Source organism: Notothenia rossii (assembly GCF_949606895.1).
Source record: "Notothenia rossii genome assembly, chromosome: 12".
NCBI lineage: Eukaryota > Metazoa > Chordata > Actinopteri > Perciformes > Nototheniidae > Notothenia > Notothenia rossii.
Window position 1 is genome coordinate 20400106 of NC_136911.1, and position 21785 is coordinate 20421890.

General features: G+C 43.8%; 4 protein-coding genes across 5 annotated transcripts in view; 2 read left to right on the forward strand and 2 right to left on the reverse strand.

The window, feature by feature from the left end:
• Positions 1 to 1006: 1006 nt before the first annotated feature.
• On the reverse strand, positions 1007 to 3691 carry rpl21 (ribosomal protein L21). The gene is made up of 6 exons (XM_079661335.1): positions 3613 to 3691; positions 2809 to 2887; positions 2609 to 2670; positions 2254 to 2366; positions 1416 to 1566; positions 1007 to 1129 (listed from the first exon to the last, which is right to left on the reverse strand). The coding sequence occupies exons 2-6, from the start codon at positions 2873 to 2875 to the stop codon at positions 1040 to 1042; spliced, it is 483 nt and encodes a 160-aa protein (XP_079517461.1). The 5' UTR covers positions 2876 to 2887; positions 3613 to 3691; the 3' UTR covers positions 1007 to 1039.
• A 1165-nt stretch (positions 3692 to 4856) lies between these two features.
• usp12a (ubiquitin specific peptidase 12a) lies at positions 4857 to 10438 on the forward strand. Its single transcript, XM_079661319.1, has 9 exons — positions 4857 to 5012; positions 6165 to 6245; positions 6339 to 6552; positions 6643 to 6878; positions 7129 to 7205; positions 7401 to 7484; positions 7583 to 7780; positions 9466 to 9544; positions 9628 to 10438. Exons 1-9 carry the CDS (start codon positions 4965 to 4967, stop codon positions 9727 to 9729), a joined length of 1119 nt encoding a protein of 372 aa, XP_079517445.1. The 5' UTR covers positions 4857 to 4964; the 3' UTR covers positions 9730 to 10438.
• An 859-nt stretch (positions 10439 to 11297) lies between these two features.
• Positions 11298 to 16809, forward strand: gpr12 (G protein-coupled receptor 12). The gene is made up of 2 exons (XM_079661320.1): positions 11298 to 11513; positions 12385 to 16809. The coding sequence occupies exon 2, from the start codon at positions 12397 to 12399 to the stop codon at positions 13420 to 13422; it is 1026 nt and encodes a 341-aa protein (XP_079517446.1). The 5' UTR covers positions 11298 to 11513; positions 12385 to 12396; the 3' UTR covers positions 13423 to 16809.
• An 868-nt stretch (positions 16810 to 17677) lies between these two features.
• The window catches only part of wasf3b (WASP family member 3b), a 13046-nt gene continuing 8938 nt past the window's right edge, over positions 17678 to 21785 (reverse strand). The window contains exons 4-9 of one of the 2 annotated variants that reach the window (XM_079661313.1): positions 21663 to 21785; positions 20606 to 20723; positions 20199 to 20380; positions 19235 to 19519; positions 18546 to 18859; positions 17678 to 17999 (exon numbers count right to left, since the gene is read on the reverse strand). The exon at positions 21663 to 21785 is cut by the window's right edge and continues 31 nt beyond it. In XM_079661313.1, the coding sequence (XP_079517439.1) occupies positions 17842 to 17999; positions 18546 to 18859; positions 19235 to 19519; positions 20199 to 20380; positions 20606 to 20723; positions 21663 to 21785 (1180 nt within the window). In that variant the 3' untranslated portion in view covers positions 17678 to 17841. The remainder of the gene's footprint in view (positions 18000 to 18545; positions 18860 to 19234; positions 19520 to 20198; positions 20381 to 20605; positions 20724 to 21662) is intronic. The other variant, XM_079661314.1, reaches the window with a different exon arrangement.

The following is a 21785-nucleotide window of genomic DNA, read 5'->3' on the forward strand; positions in this document are numbered from 1 at the left end:
AATTCACTAAAAACGACAGAAAGGTTAACAAATGCATGTAATGCCCATGATGGCACATTAATTGCTTTGACATGTCTAAATTGGTTTCATATTCTGTACATATTCATAGCTATCTTAATTGTTACATGTGAATCCAACTTTTTAAAATTGACACCGACTTCCCTTAATGTTTTTTATAAATCAACATCTAGCGAGTATTCAGTAAAATATTGTAGATATTGTTTTTATATTAGATTTGGTGTTCGGGTTTGGGAACAACTAAATGAAGGACAATGATGATTATTTCAAGCTTAACATGTCCTGGTGCACACTGCCACCTAGCGTACAATCACAGTCACTACCTTGGGGAATCCGACTGTTTTAATCGATGCAATTTACTGTGCAGACATCACCTTCATTCAGTCTATCAAAACATACATAAGGTGTATCAGGTGCCAGGCATTGAGCATGACAATATCATTTAAATAATTTCCCCAGACTGGGATCAATAAGAGCATCTCCAATTTGATGTCATAATTTAAGCAAATCTAGTCCCATTTATAACCAAATAATTGATACTTACAGAATATAAGTATTGTTGACACAAGTATGTTATGAGAAAAACTGCCACAAAAATAAATAAATGTATGTTACCCAATAAAGGCTGTTTTTTTCCTAGAGGATTACAATATTGACACATATCACAGCAATGCACTAGAGCTAATTATTCAAGACGTATACAGTAATAAAAAGGCTTTACAGACGCATGAAGAAAGTTAAATAAATACCGTTGAAGCTTTAGTTGGTGCTCATGATCGGTGAGCCTATAATAATAATAATAAGGATTTATATAGAGACTAGAGAACTGAATGTAAAATGCTTGTGCCACGTGTGCTGGTCACTCAGATTGCCGGTGAAATGTTAAAGAGTGTTTGATTTCATTGAGTAATCAAAGGAGGAGGATCATCAGCACATCATGACACTTTAAAGAAATACAAGTGTGAACAGATGACAACTTGACCACCAGTGTGTGTACAAATGTTTTTATTTTCGTCAGCATTTATGCCATGAACTCATAGGGGATGGGCTCCAGCAGCTGGGGCACGTTCTTCTTGGTGCTGATGAACTTAGCCTCACGGGGAGCTTGTGGCTGTGGAGACAAGAGGGCATTTCAGACGATGCACTGATAATGATAAAGACTAAAAATACATTAAATATGCAACAAATGAACAACAAAGGTTGTAAATACAGTCAAAGCCCACAATTTCTGTTTTTTCCATTCAAAATTCCAGAAATGTAATATTAGGCTTTAAATTGTAACTGGTTTCAGTTTGATGTACACTACAGTGGATCGTAAATCACTGCGTCTTAAAGAGTATTTTTAAGACACTTTGATGGGAAATCGAGATGTCACTGAATTGGGCTTAATGTCTCACCTGTCTCTTCAGCTCGATCCAGCTGCCGTTCTGCTTGGCCTCCATCTTCCTGGCCTCGTTGGCTTTGACGCGCTGCAGGAAGCTGTCCCTGCTCTTTGAGTGCTTCACATGCTCAATACGCACGTTGATCCTCTTGGCCAGGATCCTTCCCCTGTAAAGTACAACATAAAGTTAATAACACAAAAAAGGAATCGACATGTTTCAATGAATGCATTCCTCTCTTCTGTCTCCTCGACACAGACCCAGGTCAAACAGGAGTTTGGATGGGGTGCTTAAGGATGAAAATACTTTTCCCCATCTGAATGACCACTGAAGGACACGAACAATCCAGGTGGCAAAGTGAAAATGGGGGTCACATCCCTCTTGAGTTTGAGATAAGGAATCTAAACATGTACAGCACAATTAGATTGAAGCCATTACGTTCTGAAGGATGGAGGTGTCTAAGTGGTAAGCCTGCTGCCTGATGATCTATCCTAAGTACTCAAGGTCAATAACTAACCTCAACCAAGAGGTATGGTTAAGAACATGCTTCCAAACATTTCACCAATTAGAGATCTGTGAAAGACTGATCTGTCTAAAAGAGACTTGAGACCACAGAGAAACATAAGGCATATAATCCCCTGTGAGGGTCATGACAGGGCATATGCAGGAATCCTGAAGTCAAATGTAATACTTTTTAAGACCCCGCGGACACCCTGCATGATGCCAACATTGTTACTTGGATTCACACCTGAGATACAGATCAACAAATCACAAACTATGTACACTTAAGTCCTTTTGGTGTGCTCAAAGTCACATTAGTGTACACTCCAAAATAAAAATGCCGCCTCCTACTTACTTGACCTGCTTGTTGACAATGATGCCGACAGCATGTTGGGTCACGTTGTACACACGGCCTGTCTTGCCATGGTAGCACTTATGGGGCATTCCTTTCTGGATGGTACCTGTGCCCTGAAGAAATTAAAAACATCACATTTTAACAATAAGCAACAAGTATATTTTCGACTTGAAATATCGACGAGGATCTTCACATAAGAATACTAGGAATATTAAAATGTAGTGTTTTTGTAGTGTAGCCCACAATAACTACCCATCATGTTAAACCATGAATGCATGTTTGGTGACTCAATTCTGTTTAACTTACTGATCACCAAAAACAAAAGTTACTTGTGAATTCATATGCCGAATCTTACCTTGATATCAACAATATCGCCTTTCTTGTAGATGCGCATGTAAGTGGACAGAGGAATTGGGCCTGTGAAGTAAATTCATGCAATTAATGTTTTGAATGTGTAAAGAATTGTTACAAAAGCCCAATGTTTTCCTACATCACATTAATGAAAGAGAAATGAACCCAAAGCATGGTAAAGCTTCTGATTCAACAAGTACTCACCATGTTTGCGGAACTGTCTGCTGAACATGTACCTCGTCCCCCTCCTCTTTCCTCTGGTGTTCGTCATGATGCCTGATTACTGAGAGAAAATGGACATCAGTTAGTCATTATAGAGCCTTAACATTTACCTGAAATGTAAACCTATTATTAAATATAAAAAGAGGGAACGTCAATTACATCTATCCATCATATAATCTACTATATTTGAATCTCAATGTGGCACATGAGAAACTACTGTAATGACAAGTCACACTCAAGTCAGCTGGCACACAGAATAGAAATAAGATCGTTAGTAGTTTGACATCTAAGGCAGAAGTGAATTAAATCAAAAGTGGTGCATTATAATCTTAAGCATGCACATATAGTGTTTTTGATCCATCACAATGTGGCACTGCTGCCAATTGTAACGACTGAGTTTGAGAAGATATGCTAACGATAAGGCTAGCAACAGACTACATGTCCAAGTAGAGTCAGCATTAGCAACTAGGCAGCACTGTAACGTTATCTGCAGTGTAAAGCACGCCAAAGAAATCCGCTTTAAGTTATTTAACAGCGGAGATAACAGGGTTTTAGTGGAAAACACTGTTTCTGCTATCGTTTCTCTGTCTGCCAGGCCCGCATGGAGAGCCACGCTGCTCGTGCAGCTCACATTCAACGCTAAATATCACAAGTGTTACGCTTTTCGACGCACTGTTACTCCACTGATATTTAAGAGAAGAGCTAACACGCATATATGGATGTAACTGTGTAAGAATGATTTGGAAATAAAGTAGAAAATAACAATTAACACGGAGAGGATCTTACCCCCGGTCTCTACAAGATGGCGGGTATGGCGAAAAGAGAGACTTAAAGACCCCAAACTCCGCCTTGTGAAATACTGTCAAGGCAGGCTACACTAACGCCTGAACAGAAATAATGTGACGTTAACGAAGGGAACAAGTACAACAGTCGGTCAGCCTTTCACAAATTAGAACAATAACTTAAATTCAATTTCCTGTCGATAATTGGTCCTAAATCAGTTCTGATCCATAACATTTTTGTGATTTTCTGTATACTTTGTACGTTGGTGCAAACCGTGCAAACACCATTCAAAGCTACATGATGCGCATGCGCGAAACTCCAAGAAGGCTATCCTTTATTTTCTCTTGATGATAGTAACTTTAGCCATTATTTTAACGATTTTTAATATGCCACTGAGCTTTTCTCAGAAGGTGAGAAAAGACATTTGTGGTCCTTAATAAAGCTAATCCACTTAATTATCCTGAAGAAGCAGCTCTGGGGGAAAACAACTAGCAGTGAATGCTCTGGATGTGTAAAGAGAACTGGGACTTTGTTTACATATAAAGTAATACAGAAAATATATTAAATAAAAGTTTCATATTTCAGACTAAATATTTGTTGAGTACAGAATTTGTTTTGACTCTGAATGATGAATTTCATACCATTCATAATGTTTTTAATAGTGCTACTATTCATGAAGCCCCAAATGGAGCGACTGTAGGTTCAGAAAGTACCCGGATCATCCGGGGCCCTTTTGCTTACAGCGCATGCGCACTAGAGTTTTCCTTAAACCCCAGCTCAGTCAAATGAAAGGAGAGATTGCAGGGAAGTATTTTGTCTTAAATTACTTTTTAAATGACCTTTTAGTTAAACACATCTTTATCCTCTGGAGGCTTCTGGAAACTCAACACTCAGTGCTTAAAATACCGATTTAATGCATTCATTAATTCAATTAAGAAGTTTAACCAATTCAGATAATGAAATACTGGAAACATTAAAACATAGGATAAAACACTTCTTTAAATGTAAAGGTAGATCATTAAATAAAGTACAAAAATACAAGTTTTCAGCGCATTTTAGAACTTTGAGACCCTACTGATTTAAACAAGGGCTATACAAGTGTTCGTGCTGGGTCGTTTATTTATCTAAAAAAACAGTAGACGTTGATTTACAGACGTCTCTTTACTAATGTAAATCAAAGGGAAGAAGTATATATTAGGACCAAAATGACGTCACGGTGGATGTAGTACCAGCGTTTGGCCACTACGGTCATTTACACAAATCTGCTTCAACGGCCAGCGCACTTCCTGGGGGCACGAGGGGAACCAGCCTAGTTTTGTCAGCGCGCGGCGGTGGTTGAAGATGGCGCTAGCCGAATGGAAATCCTAATGACAGTCTCCAAATTTGCCACTTTTTGTACCATGGTGAGTTCACTACAGCCTTTTCACTGATATTATCAAGTCTACGGAATGATACGGAAACAATGTTTGGACTCTTATGGGCGTTTTTACCGTGTGTGATTATAAATAAGAGCAGATAATTCGGTGCTAGCCAAGCAGATTTCATAGCTAAAGGCGAGCAGCCATTCTCGGATCTGATCTCTATTAGCTTCTATCAGGGACGTCCGATTGGGACTCTTTACTGTTAATAAACGCATACCTTGACTACTTGTTTGGTTTAATATGTATCACAGCCTCTTTGAGAGGAGTGACATTGCACCTGCTGCAGCTGAGGTTCGCAGAAGCTAAGTGGCTAACGTGAAGCGATAAAGCTACACCAATCTTACATCCTGCCAACAACTGGGAAACAGCTGGATAATTATTCACTTCACACCGGAAGGCGATTAATCTGCAGTTTGTGGAGCAAAACAGTGGGGAAATAGGCTAAATGTCATGTTGGCCTTTACTACCAGATATTATGTACGCAGGCTATGACGACATGGTTTATCTGCGCAGCTCCATGTCCACTCTGCAGTTTGTTGCTGTCCACAGACTCTGTTAACCCTTCATAAATCATTGAGGGGGAATGCGTTTACACAAACAAACCCCGGGTCCTCTGCTAAGGTCAATAAACATCTACGTCTATTTTATTTTGACACATGTCATTCTGTTATTTCAGCTGGATTTTTGCATTCAAAACCTTTTTTTAGAAGAGTGCAGAAGAGGTGTACTTTTAGTACTAACAGGAGTACTCTGTTACAATCGGCATCAAAATATACTGAGTACTTGTTATGCAGAATAGCCATGAGAATAGCCCATTCAAGCACCATATATTTTGAATTATAGTATTAACATTATTAGTGCATTCATGTGTTCATCACTTCAATGTTGCACTTGCCTGTTTTTAGCTAAAATGGCAGATTTGAAGGGGAAGCGAAAATGCTTAAAGCACTGATTTAGTTTCATTTTCTATCCCTGTAACAAACTACCTTAAAAACGGCCAAGTTGCTTCCTTTTACTTTGTCAATTACTTACTGCTCCAGTGGGTGCGTTGGTATGTTTTTGTCATCATTTTGTAGCTCAACCTAAAATATATATTGTTTTACGATAACAAACGTTTGCCCTGTGTATCTTTAGGGCGCCAATGCCTCTGCTCTGGAGAAAGAGATTGGATCTGAGCAGTTTCCGGTCAATGAGCACTACTTTGGCCTGGTCAATGTAAGTAGATAGTGCAAAGTGTTTTTATTCATTTATCGGTACCTGTATGTTTGTCACACGTGATCTGACTGCTTTGCATGTTGTGATTTTTAGTTTGGAAACACCTGCTACTGCAACTCGGTGCTGCAGGCTCTCTACTTCTGCCGGCCGTTTCGGGAGAAAATCTTAGCGTACCGCAGTCAGCCTCGACGTAAAGAGAACCTGCTCACCTGCCTGGCCGACCTGTTCCACAGCATCGCCAACCAGAAGAGGAAAGTGGGCGTCATCCCACCCAAGAAGTTCATCACACGGCTTCGCAAAGAGAATGGTAAGCTGGTGCAGAAGACCCTGAAGTACCCACTTAACATGTGTAAAAGCTGAATTGTTCCCTAACGTCTCTTTGGACTTTAATCCGCAGAGTTGTTTGACAACTACATGCAGCAGGATGCCCACGAATTCCTGAACTACCTGCTGAACACCATCGCAGATCTGCTGCAGGAGGAGAGGAAGCAGGACAAGACCAATGGCCGCCTTGCCAACGGCACATTGGACTCCCAGAACAACAACAGCAATGCCACGCCCGCTCCAACTTGGGTCCACGAGATCTTCCAAGGCACTCTGACCAACGAGACGCGCTGCCTCACCTGTGAAACGGTAAGACGCCTCACTTCTGTTTCCCTGGGAAAGTGTAAGTGGCTTTCACAAAACATCTGTGTCACCAGAGTCTTGTTTGAACATGTTTTACTCAAACACTCCTGCTGCAGATTTCAGGGATTATCAAAGAAACCCTAGAGAAGCTCTGTTTGTGCTTTAGTTTCTGCAAAACAATGTTTAAGGTTAATACATTATTGGTTAGTTTTTTCAATGGAAGTTGCTTGTTTTTGACACCCTCTTCTCGTTACAGATAAGCAGCAAAGATGAGGACTTTCTGGACCTTTCTGTGGATGTAGAACAGAATACCTCTATCACACACTGCCTCAGGTAAATAAACAGCATGCACTGTAACTGAAAATGAGTGGGCAGCTATTATAATAAGTTGTTTTCATCGTAAAAAAGCATTTGGTGGCTCCGGTTTCTTTTTTCTTTGTCTAAAATGATAATAAATAGTTTTTCTTTGCGTTTGGACTATTGGTATGACTTCAGATTGTGACGTATTCTTTCTTTGTGACTCCTCAGAGGCTTCAGTAACACAGAGACACTGTGCAGTGAGTACAAATACTACTGTGAAGAATGTCGAAGCAAGCAGGAGGCACACAAGCGGTCAGTACACTTATTTGTACATGTTTTTAATATATGCATTTCTGTGTGTGGTTGGAAACTCTGATGTCGTGCCTTACCCTGTGACATGTGTGGCGTAGGATGCGTGTGAAGAAGCTGCCGATGATCCTGGCTCTGCACCTGAAGCGCTTCAAGTACATGGAGCAGCTGCAGCGCTACACCAAGCTGTCCTATCGCGTCGTCTTCCCCCTGGAGCTCCGCCTCTTCAACACCTCCGGGGACGCCACCAATCCCGAGAGGCTGTACGACCTGGTGGCCGTTGTGGTGCATTGTGGGAGGTGTGTAGGTGATCGCACAGCCAGAATACAACACCTTTTTTTTTTAAAGCAGTCTCCACAGCAACTGTAGAGACAGGCAAATGCATACATTTTCTATTTATAAAATGCATTTAAACCCATTGGCACGAGAAAAACAGTAAATCACATCTATACGAGAACAAGCAGTGTTTGTACACGGTGTGTCTCTGCATGTCACAGCATAAAAGACTCGAGCCCCTTAGTAAAGAAAAGATATTAGACTTACTTAGAGTTGAGAAATGAAGACTGGAGTCCTACTCTGTCTTCTCCCTCTGCGATCTACTCCCAGTTGAGCTCCCTCAGCGCGTTATTTTGGAAACGTATCATGAAATTGATGTCATGATTTTAGGCCAAATATCATCTGGGATTTCAGCACACTTGGATCCATTTGGCTGTCGACGTTAGCCTCTAAGGGAAAAAGTGAATATTCCTGTGATTTCAAAACTGCGTCAGGACTGCCTTTTCTGTTTGCTGGTCGTTGTTTACAATCCAATAAGCAACAGGAGATGCGATGCCCCGTTCGCCCTCCACACGGGCTGTTCAGCTATTTGTAACCAAACATGATCAGCCAAGAAAACGTGGACTTTATTAACACTTTGTCACTTTGCCTACAGATTCTGGATTAATGCATCTGATTAAATGGAGATGCTTTAAAGCAGGGGAGTCAAACTCAAATACACAGTGGGCCTTAATAAAAATAAATGGGTACTAGTGGAGGTCCGGACTGTTTCAATGTTTATAGCAGAACTTATTGAAATCAACTTATTGCACATATTAAACCTGGAACTAACAAAACTTAAATTATTGCCTATAAAAACAACATTAAACATTAAATAATCAGTTCATTCATTTCTTATGGCTCTATCTGCAGCTTTTCCAGAGTCATTTCTTATGATTACAATTCTCCACAGGCCAACAACAGCTTCAACAAAACTATTTCCCTCAAAGAGAAACCAAACATGCCCTGTTGTCGTGAGAGACAAAGTGCAGAAGGAAACATCCATTAAACTCAGTGTGCTGCTCTGTGATGCTAGCTCAGATACTTGGCATCTCATCTTGGGTGAAAGGTCATCAATGTTTGGGCTCAGGCTCTGAGCTGAGGAGACCCTCAGGATGGAGTGAAGGTGTGCGTGCGATATACCGGCGGGCCAGATCTAATAGTGATTAGAAATTATCCTGCGGGGGAAATTAAATCCACCAAGGGCCTGATTTGGCCCCCGGGCCTTGAGTTTGACACATGTGCTTTTAAAGTATCATTGGGCACGATAGGGCTTGAATGACAGTAAATTGAATACTTCTTCAACTCATTTAAATTAATTATGTTTGCCATTTTTTGGCCTGGGGCACGACACGGTATAATAATACTGTATGTATCCTGAAACAGGCTTTATTATATCAGACCAGTATTCACACAGATTGTGATCTTTCACTGTCAGCTTTTTAAAATATTTTTGTTTGCAGCTGCACATTTTTGTGTTTCTCTAAAAGCCGGGTACACCCACGCAGGTGTTTCCACCTAATTGGATGGTGAGAGCGTTTACACCCCCACAGGAGTCTGCTGGGCAAAACGAGTGGAAACACCTGAGTGGGTGGTCCTCTTTAAAGTCTGGGTGATATGATCATGGAGGATAAAGCATACTCTAATACACTGATCTCTTCCTTCTCAGTGGTCCAAACAGGGGTCACTACATTGCCATTGTAAAAAGTCATGACTTCTGGTTGCTGTTTGATGACGATATTGTGGAGGTGAGTGAGTTCCTTGTATTTACGTTTTATTTGTAAGTACGTTCCTGTTTCTAACCCTGCTGCATGTGGTCACTCTGTTGTAGAAAATCGATGCCCAGGCCATAGAGGAATTCTACGGTCTCACTTCTGAAATCTCCAAGAACTCCGAGTCAGGCTACATCCTCTTCTACCAGTCCAGAGACTAACCGCCACAGAGACCAGAGGAAGACCCTCTTCATGGCTCGCAGCGGACCCTAAACGCACCACAGCTGCCCGCGTGGTCTCACACCAGCTCAGCTGTGTTTCATACTCGTGCTTTTACACGCTGCAGCTAAACAGTGGAAGTCTCCCCCTTGCTTCTTGCCCCCATACCCCCCCCCTTCCTCCCCCTTTTATTATTGGACGCTGCTGCCGGCTCAACGAGACGATAATGAATGAAAACTGTGTCAAGATTGTTTTGAAAAAAAGACGCTGATTGAGGATTGTACAGATATCGGTCGGTCGTACGCGTATTAGGTTTTTCTTGGGTGTGGGGTACTTAATAATTCATATGATGTAACACCGGCCTGCACCCCCCCCCCCCCCCCCCTGTTATTCTGCACTGGGATTTACTGAGTGTGGCTTTTGATGATGCATGTAAAAGAGGATGGGTGGGGGGGGTGAGCGTCCCACTCATGGGGCGTGCCGGGTTGTGTATTTCTACAGTGTACAGAATGGTATTTGTATAAATATTACAAGAAGAAAATATTATTGGAAATTGTTAGACCTTGAAAATATGTATTAACACTATGGTGCACTTTTGATACCGTTTTGTAGGTGTTGGCGAGTTTAATGTGAGGGTTTGCTTGAAAAGGCCTGTTGTAAAGCGATCATTTTCTGTTTTAAAGAAAAATAAATAAAGCCAGTAAGATTGAAGCGGGGTGTGTGCTCTCTTTTCTCAGCCTACAGGTGCATTGATGACTCATAGGAACTCTACATCGCCTCTCAGTGGTGATACCTGGCCTCGCGCTGCAACAGGAGCTATTTTTAATCCATTCAGACACAAACGGCAGGTGCTTTGGAAAAAACCGCCTGATTAGTACTCGGTCATACTGCTATACTGCGGTCACATGCACGAACATCAGGAGAGGAGGCAGCGCCGCAAGGATGGAGGGATGAAGCGGAGAAGATGGAGGACGGGGGGGGGGGGGGGGGGGGGAGACACATCAGGGAGGCTGTTAATAGCACAGAGAGGACAGGAATAACAGGAGCTGCAGCCTCTGAAATATGAGTCAGAAAGATTAAAATCAGGTGAGCTGGTGTTAGACTTACTGGCTGAGACACGTTGCTACATTAAGAGAAAGCACAATAAGTGATGCACATGAGATAAGATGTATATTCAGAAGAGTATCTATTCTACACACTAAAATATACCGAATAAATTAGTTATATTAATATACCAATCTACTAAAGGGACAAGACATATATTTTAAGTGCTAAATCATGTTTTTATGATTTTTGTTATCAGTAAAGTGTCTTTTAATTTCTTGAAAAGCCCTATATTACAAAGATAATAATATTAATAAATGTGTATGTATAAGCATAGTGATATATAACATATACATATATATACATAAACAATTGTGCACAGTAATTTTTTAATAAAACAAAAATATATCCTGTGGAATACCGAGCCACGGACACACACCTGTCCTTGAGCTCTTCGCCGGGGTTCAGCCGGTGTCTCGGGGTCTCGCCGGTGTGGGACTCCTCCTCCTCCTCCATCACCGACCCCCTCCTTCATTCCTTCCTTCCGCCGCTGCACAGCCGCAGTACACGGCGATGCTCGGAGCTCTTCTCCTTCTTCTTCTTCTTCTTCTTCCATCCTCCCCGCTCTGAGGCACCGAGGAGCAGCATCCCCCTCCCCGGGCTCCGTCCCACCATCCCGCGCAATAACATGGACTCACAGGGCTGTCGTTCTTCCATCTAGACGGGAAGTCTCACAGTCAAGGTGGGTTTCTGCAGAAATTATTATTGCGCATCCTCGACATGCATGTTTTCCCTCCTGCTGACGTGTTCCTCTCATGCAGGGTGCACAGAGGGTAAAGCAGCAGCACCATATGGCCACCAGTTTGAGATGCATGTATGGCTGTGATGGTTTTATTTCTAGACGGGTGCGGTGTCTTCTGTTATGGAAAGCGGCATAACATGCGTCTCACAGCGGCGTGAATTCGTACCGGTTCCGGTTGAGGTTTATGGATGTATTTTATGGGAATGTGGCCTGAAATCTGCTGCAAAGCCTGCTGTGGTTTTCAATTATGCTCTTCAATTATGCCATTCACCTGTGGTGTCGCCTCTAGGCCTCTGTTAGAATAAAAAGGCGGTGTGTTTAATTCCCGGAGGAAAATACACGACCTGTTTGGATCTTAAATTGACAATGGACTACAGATGAGAATGAGTTTAACATATAATCTGGTACAGTGCAACACATGGTATTAGTTTTTTTAACTGTACCTTATGAATAATATAAATGTACATTTCTATTTCTGTTCGGTTTTATTGTTTAAATAGAGACATTCGTTTTGGTGTGGATGAAAGTTTGTTATATCTTCTGCATAATGGCATGCATACCTGTACCACATATATAACCTTCAAAGGTTAAGTATGAAAAATCAGTAACTGTGGTGTCATAAAACGGGGGGGGGGGGGGGGGTTGGCAGCGGGGGGGGGGTTAAGTGCCCTCTGTTATGCCTTCAGAATTAGTAGAGCTAAAAAGATGACCCAAGAATAGACACTATTACTTATTTATGGTGCTCCTTGTCCCTATTGGGGTTGTGCTTTCCACTCAGATATCATAGTGTGTTTGTTCGTGTCGATTTCAGACGGGGGGCACAATGAGTGAAGAGCCAGCAGTCACCCCAAGCTGGCTGACCCCTGACCCCACAGCCTGGGCCAGTGGAGGCGGAGCACTGATGGACAACAGCACCAGTCTGGGGACGTTTCCAGCAGATTCCCTCGCTCCCAGCCAGCTGCCCCTGCTGGTGAACCCCTGGGACATCGTGCTGTGCACCTCGGGGACCCTGATCGCCTGTGAGAATGCTCTGGTGGTGATGGTGATCTGGCAGAACCCGGCGCTCAGAGCCCCCATGTTCCTGCTGATCGGCAGCCTGGCGCTGGCGGACCTGCTGGCCGGCCTGGGCCTGGTGCTCCACTTCACCTGTGCCTACTTGCTCCAATCTGAATCGGCCCAGTTGCTGACGGTGGGCCTGGTGGTGGCCTCCTTCTCCGCCTCTGTCTTCAGCCTGCTGGCCATCACTATCGACCGCTACCTGTCGCTGTACTACGCCCTCACCTACAACTCTGAGCGCACCGCGGCCTTCACCTACACCATGCTGGTGCTGCTGTGGGGGCTCTCCCTGTGTCTGGGCCTGCTGCCGGTCACAGGGGTCAACTGCCTGGAGGAGGAGGCCACATGCAGCGTGGTGCGGCCCCTCACCAAGAACAACATCGCCGTGCTGTCCGTCTCCTTCCTGCTGCTCTTCGGCCTCATGCTGCAGCTCTACGTCCAGATTTGCAAGATAGTGATGCGGCACGCTCACCAGATCGCCCTGCAGCACCACTTCCTGGCCGCCTCGCCTCACTACGTCACAACGAGGAAGGGCGTCTCCACGCTGGCCATCATCCTGGGTACCTTCGCCGCCTGCTGGATGCCTTTCACTGTCTACTCTCTTATTGCCGACTACACCTACCCCCCACTGTACACCTACGCCACGCTGGTGCCTGCCACCTACAACTCCGTCATCAACCCGGTCATCTACGCCTTCAGGAACCAGGAGATCCAGAAGGCGCTGTGGCTGGTGTGCTGTGGCTGTGTGCCTGCCAGCGTGGCCCAGCGTGCTCGGACCCCCAGTGCCGTCTGACCCCACAGACCCTGGTGGGAAGAGAGCGGCGCCCTGAGTCAGCTCTGCTCCTCGCTGGATGTGTCTGGTGTCAAAGGGAGCAGCAGTGGGGGGAGGCCGGGGGGAGGCAGCAGAGGGCCTGGCTTCAGCTCTTGGTGGAGATGCTCCTGGCAGTTTTGTTAGTTCTCCACAGCCCATCTGGATGGATTATTCTTTGTTGCACTCACCATATAGGGCAAGGTGTCTCACTGTCTTCCCCAGTACAGGCGGCCACTGAGCGGGCAGCATCCCGCCCCCCCCCTTTCCAACCACGCCCTTCCTCTGTTCTGCAGAGAGTGCTGAGATCATCACATGTTTTACAGGCAGCAGCCTTATATAAAAAGTGCACATAGAGACCAGCGCTGGAGCTTTGGTTGCTTGTTTTCCTTAAATAGAGGAGGGATTGTTAGTCTGCTCCACTGTGCGTAAAAACCATGGTGAAAACGCACGGTGGATTTATTAAGTGCGCAGGGGTGAGGTAAGGGAAGAGAGTATTCTCACCCAGGCATTTCCACATATAGGCCGTCTGGATCCCGTCTCTCTGCTGCTGCACTCTGGACGTGCATCGAAAGCTAAAGAGCCGCGGAGAGCTAAAAATAAATCCGGCACTCTGTGATCCTTCCGCGCCCCGCGTCCTCCACAGACGCCGAGGAAGAAACAAAGCCGTTCCCCCTCCTCTCTTCTCCACAGTCTTCTGTTCTCTCCCGATTGTGCATGAATGTGTTTTAGTCCATCAGACAAAGCCACAGGAGATCTGACCATTAACCCTCCCTCCATTCTTTTGTACTAATTAACGGAGGCAGCTAACCGAGTATAAGCCTATTGGATTATGTAAACACATTCAATCCCCTTTTTCACCTTTTAAATGGAGATGCTTAAGACTTTCTGATTGTCTGGAGAATGCTATATACTTTTTGTATTATACAATTGAGAAAATTTGAATTTAAAGGTCATTTTGAAAAGGACAACACACATCTCAAATGTGTTATCCCTATAGATATTCAATTAACATGATCACATGACTACAAACCTGGAGCCAAATGAGCAAAATGGTGATTTTGGTGTGGAAATGTTTCTTTTATTTGATATTTTTGGCTCCTTAAGAGCTCAACACAAACCACATATCTGATGTGCATGCTGTGTAATTAGCATGTAACAAGCAAACATGCCCTTTTAGTCCTCCTGAGGTCACATGCCAGCCATGTGTCAGTGTACCCAGATGTCCTCATGACACTAATAACTCCTAATTGTGCTTATGTACACAATGTACCTCACATGTATACCATTGAATGAGCTACAATCATCACTAGAGGGTCATGAGAGTTTTGAAAATGTGGATTCCTAGAGATATCTTCGCTGTATGGTGCGGGAACAGGCTTCAGAGTCATCATTAGAGTCCTGCTAAGTGTGAGGCAAAGATCACAACACCTACCAGCTGCTCTGAGTCATTCTTTTTGGGGTCTTGAAAATGAGTTTGCAAACCCGACAACATGCTAACACCTTCATCTCTTCATATCTTGTCAGCAATAACTAGCCAATGAAAGGTAGTTATTATTTTTTGTAGATGTGAAGCAATACTCAGACAGCAATAACATCACGTCGCTCCATGACTTCTTCTTCTTCAGTGTGAGGCACCATAATGGCTGCTCGGGTAGGGCTGCGTAGTGAATGGGCTCCGAATGATGCTTCAGTGATACATCTTCAAAAAGGTGGTGGTATAATCACTCCGGGGCGAGATCAAACGACTCATTTGTCACTGCCTCGATCCTCTGACATGATTTTGTCTCGAGACAAAATCTGGCTTTTTTTTTAATCGCGCCGGGATGAGATATCGTTTTGTTGCCTCTGCTTTTCTGTGAGCATACGAACTGTCCTGTAACCTCAAGTGTCGGTGTGTGATGGTGTGTCGTGCATACTGTATGAGTTGCATGGGTGTGTGCATGTGTGTCTGTTCCAGCAGCTCAGCAGACCATATTCTGTCTCCCTGCGCGGGGGGTTACGGAGGTATATGACTTCCTGTTGACCCTTTGACCTTTGAGGAAAATGCTGCCAAGTCTTCCTGTCAATCCTGAGAGAAGTGGCCTCGTTACGTGTTTGCAGAGCTTTTTTTTTTAAAGGGGGATAGGACTAGGACGCTCCGGCACTTCAAGCCAAGGTGAAAGGGACTCTGAGTGTCCTACTCCTGCTGAGTTTCCTGTCTCTAAATCACTTATACTCTACTTTTAATCAATCTGATTGAGGCGTCCTCTAAGAAGTGACCTCTGAATGATTCTATGAGCTAAAATGGTCGCTTCCAGATACAAAGATAATGCTTCTTCTTTCATTCCTTGCGAAGAGGCATTTGAAGAGCTCAACATTCTCATCTTTTGGCCTCAAGTATAGGAGAGGAATGGCATATCTGAGCATTGGAACGTGGACTTGTGTCAGACTGAATACGGTTGCTTTATTTTCGATGAGCACCAAAAACAAACCATCTTTTACCTTTTGGAGAAAATTCTATATTTTGTTATATTCATTGAAAAGTTATATTTTTTTCCACTTTAGTCTGGCCTGGATTCTTTCAGATTCTGTACGATGTAACGGGTTTATTTGATTCCCCCCCCACCTCCTCTTCACTCTTTTGTTTCTGTAAATACGGCATGCTGAGGAGGAGGCGGGGCTTTACACCACCGTGCATGGTGCTACCCAAGTCTGGTTGCACCGTTTTTTTTTTTTGAATGAATTTTCTCCGCTGTTGATGTAGATTCTGTTCGGCTTCAATATGCACCAGTTTGTAAAGGCTGGATTAAAGGTTTTTAATTGGCTACACAGACGGGGATGTTTGAGGAAGATTGGTGAATGTTTTTCCTTCTTGTGCAGCAGACAGTATTGTTCATGATGATTGAGCAGGTGTGAACAAGGGCTTTGTATCCAAGAATAGCAGATGTTGGATGTAATACTTCTGTATACACACACCTGTCAATCTAAATGCTTCACAGTGTAATAATACTGTGGTCTTTGAGCAAATGTGCAGCCAATGATTTGTTAAATGAAATAGTTACCAATCTAGAGCTAAATACACTAAAGGGCCTGTGAATGTGTGTGTTTGGGGGGGGGGGGTTGAGGTAACAGCATCTTGTCTAGATGTATGCGTAGTTATCAATGTGAAATGCACTTTATTTTGTGGATGAAAATGGCACAACAAATTCTGCAAAATGAAACACGATAATCAACATGCACTAACTTAAAAACTGAGATTTATTGTTAACAAAAAGTGAGAAGAAAAAAATGTGTGTGAACGTGGTGTGTATTTTCAAAGTGTTATAGTTGTACTTTTTATTATTGCTTTTGGTTAGAGTTCACTTTTTGTATTAAAAAAACCCAAACAAGTGCTGTGCATAAAAACTCCTCGTGTCGTTTGTTCATCCTCGCCCGTTTCCCTGGCAACACCCGTCTGAGCTGTACTGTTACCATGGAAACTGATGTCTTAAAGCCAGGTACTGCATTACGAGAAACAGAAAAATAAACATGGCAGCCGAGCAGTCATGATCCGTCAGTCATCTTTTTTTTATTTTTCTCCGGGTCAAAGGTTACAGAGCTCGCACTAGCATATGCACACCCCCCCCAGATCCTCCCTCCCTCCCCCCTCCCCCCACACAGCAGTGATTGATTGCTCAATCATGATTATATTCAATAAGACTAATTACATATCCCCTTCTTCTTTACTTCCAGTTAATGTTAATAACTTGCCAGGGGATTCTACAGCAAGTGTTTCAGTAAAAACATTTTTAAAAAGACAGTAAGTACATTGGTTATCTCGAGAGGAAAAGCTGCTAATCTTCTAACACCCTCAAGCTCCGACTATACATGTAATAATAAGCACCTTCACAGGGTGTCTATATAGTGTTATAACAGGTAGAGAAACATCCACTGGGGTGTATTCACAAAGCTTTGAAGTACAGACTACATGTTAATGTTTCAAAGAGTATTACGGTATGTCATTAGTGTCTTTACAGTGGAGAACACACCCCTACATATTCCAGTTTTGGACCATTCAGCTTATATCAACCTACAGCATGTGATTGTGTGTGTGTTCAGTGTGTGATAACCCGTGAGTGTGGTACAGTGGGCATTCATTCATGTGTGTGTGTGTGTGTGTGTGTGTGTGTGTGTGTGTGTGTGTGTGTGTGTGTGTGTGTGTGTGTGTGTGTGTGTGTGTGTGTGTGTGTGTGTGTGTGTGTGTGTGTGTGTGTGTGTGTGTGTGTGTGTGTGTGTGTGTGTGTGTGTGTGTGTGTGTGTGTGTGTGTGTGTGTGTGTGTGTGTGTGTGTGTGTGTGTGTGTGTGTGTGTGTGTGTGTGTGTGTGTGTGTGTGTGTGTGTGTGTGTGTGTTATTAGTGGTTATCCCATTGGTGTGTGTGTATGTTAATCCGACCAATCGTTCTCCTCCAACTCGGAGTCGTCCTCGGAGTCGGAGTACTCCACAGCGATGCGGCGCGACAGGATGGTGGCCACGTCGTTCCCGACCGGCTCCCTCTTGGCCTGCTGCTCCTGCTGCTCCTGCACCTTCTTCAGCTGGATGCCTGCGGGGAGATTATGGGATGTGTTTTAAACTGGGCACGCTTACAATACAATGTGAATATCAGAGGAGGATCAAAAGGGGCTCAATTAAGGTGTTTTTATTTCATCACAGGATTATTTCGTTTTTTTTTTTACGAAGTTGAGTCAACAATGCTATTTTGTTTAAATATCAAGTTGTGTAACTGTGCATTTGTTGTAAAATAAATGATTATCTAGATATAACTAAGCGATAGGTTTTAGGTAAAGTATGAACGCTACATTTCAAAGCTGTTCCCTCGGTCAGTTTTATACTAGAGTGTAAATACAAGACGTTTTTCAATAACATGCGGGATAACAGTGTTGATCAAATAAAAAGGCCTTGACATGAGACATCTTTTTATGCATTATTTTAACTTAGTATTTACCTCAAACGTTGTGGCTTACAGGGGTTTAAACTGAGGGTAAAACCTGTCGATAAACATGTGTATAATAACACTACTACAGCCCTGCGGTTGCAAATAACCAAATGACTTCTTCCCACAAACCCAAACACACTCGCTCACACTCACTTCTCTTACCCATACGTATAGCGGCAAGCAGGTCGCTGCGGGCGTCGGTGACCGCTTCGTTCTCAGCAGGAGCAGAGGAGGACATCTTGTGGGTGGAGAAGTGGGAGGAACCAGCTGACTGGGGGAGAGGGGGAGGACCAGGGGGGGGAGGGACCACCTGGAATCCACCTAGAGGAGGGGGAGGAGGAGAGAAGCCACCGGCACCCATCATGGGCATGGGACCTCCGGGAGGGGAGGCGAAGGCTGTGAGGGAGGAGGGGATGAGAGGGGCGGGGGGCGGGGGAGGGGGGCCGGTGTTGGCATAGCCCTCCATACTGCAAGAGAGAGGGAATAAAAGAGAGTTAGTGGAGAGTTTTTAAAGATGTCTGTAGTTTGGTTTGCTTTGAAGTACAGAAGGGCCCACTAGGTGGCAGCACTTGCTCAGAGTTCATTCATAAAATAAGTTGTGGGCACTGCCGAGTAAAGACCTATATCAACATTGAGCTTACACCATCATAGTTAATAAGGTATAATATTAATAATAATAATAATAATAATAATAATAATAATAAAGCTTTATTTATAAAAATACTAGTAATAAAAATGTCCTAATTCTAATAACGGTTCAACCATTCAGACTCAGATATGACTGCATAAGCTTAATAAACAACAATAACAGCCTCTTGGATCCCATTGGCTCTGGTGTGTACCTGTAGTCCATCGGTGGGAGGGACATGGAGCCTCCGTTCATGGCCTCAGAGGGGGGAGGAGGCAGAGGGTTCTGGTGGTGGTGGTGATGGGTACGACCCAGTGTCCCCCCCTGATAAGCCGCCATCATGGCCCTGCCTCTCATGTCATGTTCCCCTCCTCCTCGCGGGGGGTGGCCCGCCGCCATCTGAGCAGCCAGGACGCTGGGCGGGGGGCCGGAGTAGGTGTGGGCGTGGCCCGCGTGGTTCATCATGTTGGGGTAGTGGAGCTGATCTGCACCGAGACCCCTGATGGAGAGAGGAGGGCGGGAAGAGAGAAGACATTCAAATACATGCAAATAACCCGCAGCATCAGGACAAAGACCACCAGACTATCATTTGTGTCCAATCGTCTTCTCAATGATGTATGTTTGTGTTTTTAATCATGTTCTGTTGCCTCTTAGAATATTTAACAAATTGCACGGTGTCCTCGGGTCTCATGAAAGGCGCCTTAAATCAAATGTATTACTATTATTACTCAGGGACAATTTGATCCCGAAGGCCAAAAGACTGCTAAACTCCTGAGCTTGCAATTCCTATATTTCTTTTTAAATATTATACTGTATATATTTCTGTTGTTGGAGGAGCCTGGGGCTTTTGAACCTACGAACCCTTTTAACCTTAGTTCTCTGTATTGACCCTGTATCTCCGATTTGACCGTAACAATTCATTTGATCTGCATATTGAAGTATGAATGCTTGTTGTTTGTATGTTGTATGTCTCTTGTTTGTTTGTGTGTAGCTCTACTCATCTCATTGAACCTGTATAATAACAATAAACCATTCTATTCGATTCATATTCCCTGTTCAGGACATGTCTGGGTCAGAGATGACGTTCTTGGCCAGCTTCAATCTGTTGTTATGTCAGGCTGATTCCTAGAGTCTCTGCAAAAGGCTGGCCTATAATCTTTGAGCAGATCTTTGATTACCTGTTCTCCGGAGACATGGAGCCCTCAGAGGAGGCCCCTCGGTCTCGGTGAATGGTGTGTCGGTGGTCCGGCCTCAGCTCTTTGTCCAGAGCCATCATGTTCCACTCCTGCCGACGGTTCCTCGCCTTCCGGACCTTCTTCACCTCCCGCTGTAACGTCCCATCAACGTCCTGCTTCTGCCCCTAACGGGAGGGAGGGAGAGAGCAATGAGTCTTTTTCATTTTGTTGTTACTTCCACTAAGAATAACCAACTTGATATTTCATATTTGGACACTAATTTGGTAGGAAAATGGAACTGACATTGGACAGAATAGCCCCCAGTTGGAGACAACCAGGCAACTACTATCTGTGAGATGGTATATTTAACTATAGTATGATCTGTTAGTTCCTCTAGGACACATTTGTACCTTCTGCTTCCTCTTCTCTTTCCTCTTATCCTCGGTGTCCTGCAGCATCTTCTCCTTCCACAGGTTGAAGAAGTAGGATGGATCGGTGTAGAACTTGAGTGCTTCCTTTTGGTCATCCCTACAGAAACACACAGCAAGAATTCATACAGCTGCCCTTATGTCTTTGTAGAGACATGTAGGAATGAAAGACAGAATGATACCATTTGACATGTTGAGGTATGAATATTTTAAAGTAGAGGAGGCGGATGAACCTGCATAACTGAAAATGACAGGATGAAAGGCAGAGAGACAAGTGGAGAAAGAAATGGAAACATGTGGTATGTAGTCAGGGTTAGGAGTTGGACTCCCACTGGAGCACGCCATACTGGATAAAAGCAGCAGCAGGAAATAGCACCAAATCGGCTGCTTCACGGGGAATGTGGGTCAGACACAAGGAGACAAAATCCAATCAAGAACACAGCATGGCTTTAAGTAACACAGACTAAGTAGAACACATGGTTTTAAATAAGCTATATGTGACGATATACACGGGTACATTGCCAATATTTAAATAGATTATAACATAACTCAACAACTGAGCCATTCCAAGACTTCATCAACTTCCTGTGGACTGATTTCTAGTTAATCCTAAGGGTGCCCCGAACCAGGCTGAAAACCGAGGGTGGCCGTGCCTTTGAGGCGGGGGCCCCAAGGCTCTGGAACAAACTCCCCCAGAAAAGAAAAACCTCTGCGTCAATAGAGATTTTTAAGGGGCAGTTAAAGACCTCTTCCGACAGGCCTTTGGGTCGTCGGAGGAGGAGGTGAGTCAGTGGCTGTCTTTTACTGGTGTTTCATCCTATGCATTACCTGCTGTTGTTTTATGCCTTTTATTCTACATGTTATAGTTGTACTGTGAATTGTGTACTGTACTGTAAAGCACTTTGTACATCCGTGTTGACAGGGTGCTATATAAATAAAGTTTTACTTACTTACTTAATTGGTTAGCTTTTATCGTCTAATTTCACACACAATGTAGTTCAATTGGGTGTTTGGAGAGTGTGTGTGCATCATCACTAACCTGTAAACGGAGAGGATGCTGAGGGGCGGGGGCTTGTCGCTCATATTGTAAATCTCTTTGACCGGATTGGGCACGCTGCTCTTGGACACCACCTGCTGGTCCTGAGTGAGGGAGCTCTTGAAG

What these genes read in the sequence shown, in the direction of transcription:
- usp12a (XM_079661319.1), top strand. Translation starts at nt 4,965, where the DNA reads ATGGAAATCCTAATGACAGTCTCCAAATTTGCCACTTTTTGTACCATG. An exon ending in ACGGCTTCGCAAAGAGAATG is followed by an intron (nt 6,553 to 6,642) that starts GTAAGCTGGTGC and finishes TTTAATCCGCAG; the next exon opens with AGTTGTTTGACAACTACATG. An exon ending in AAGCAGGAGGCACACAAGCG is followed by an intron (nt 7,485 to 7,582) that starts GTCAGTACACTT and finishes TGTGTGGCGTAG; the next exon opens with GATGCGTGTGAAGAAGCTGC.
- rpl21 (XM_079661335.1), bottom strand. Translation starts at nt 2,875, where the DNA reads ATGACGAACACCAGAGGAAAGAGGAGGGGGACGAGGTACATGTTCAGC. An exon ending in CAGACAGTTCCGCAAACATG is followed by an intron (nt 2,671 to 2,808) that starts GTGAGTACTTGT and finishes TTTACTTCACAG; the next exon opens with GCCCAATTCCTCTGTCCACT. An exon ending in GGATCGAGCTGAAGAGACAG is followed by an intron (nt 1,130 to 1,415) that starts GTGAGACATTAA and finishes TTGTCTCCACAG; the next exon opens with CCACAAGCTCCCCGTGAGGC.
- gpr12 (XM_079661320.1), top strand. Translation starts at nt 12,397, where the DNA reads ATGAGTGAAGAGCCAGCAGTCACCCCAAGCTGGCTGACCCCTGACCCC.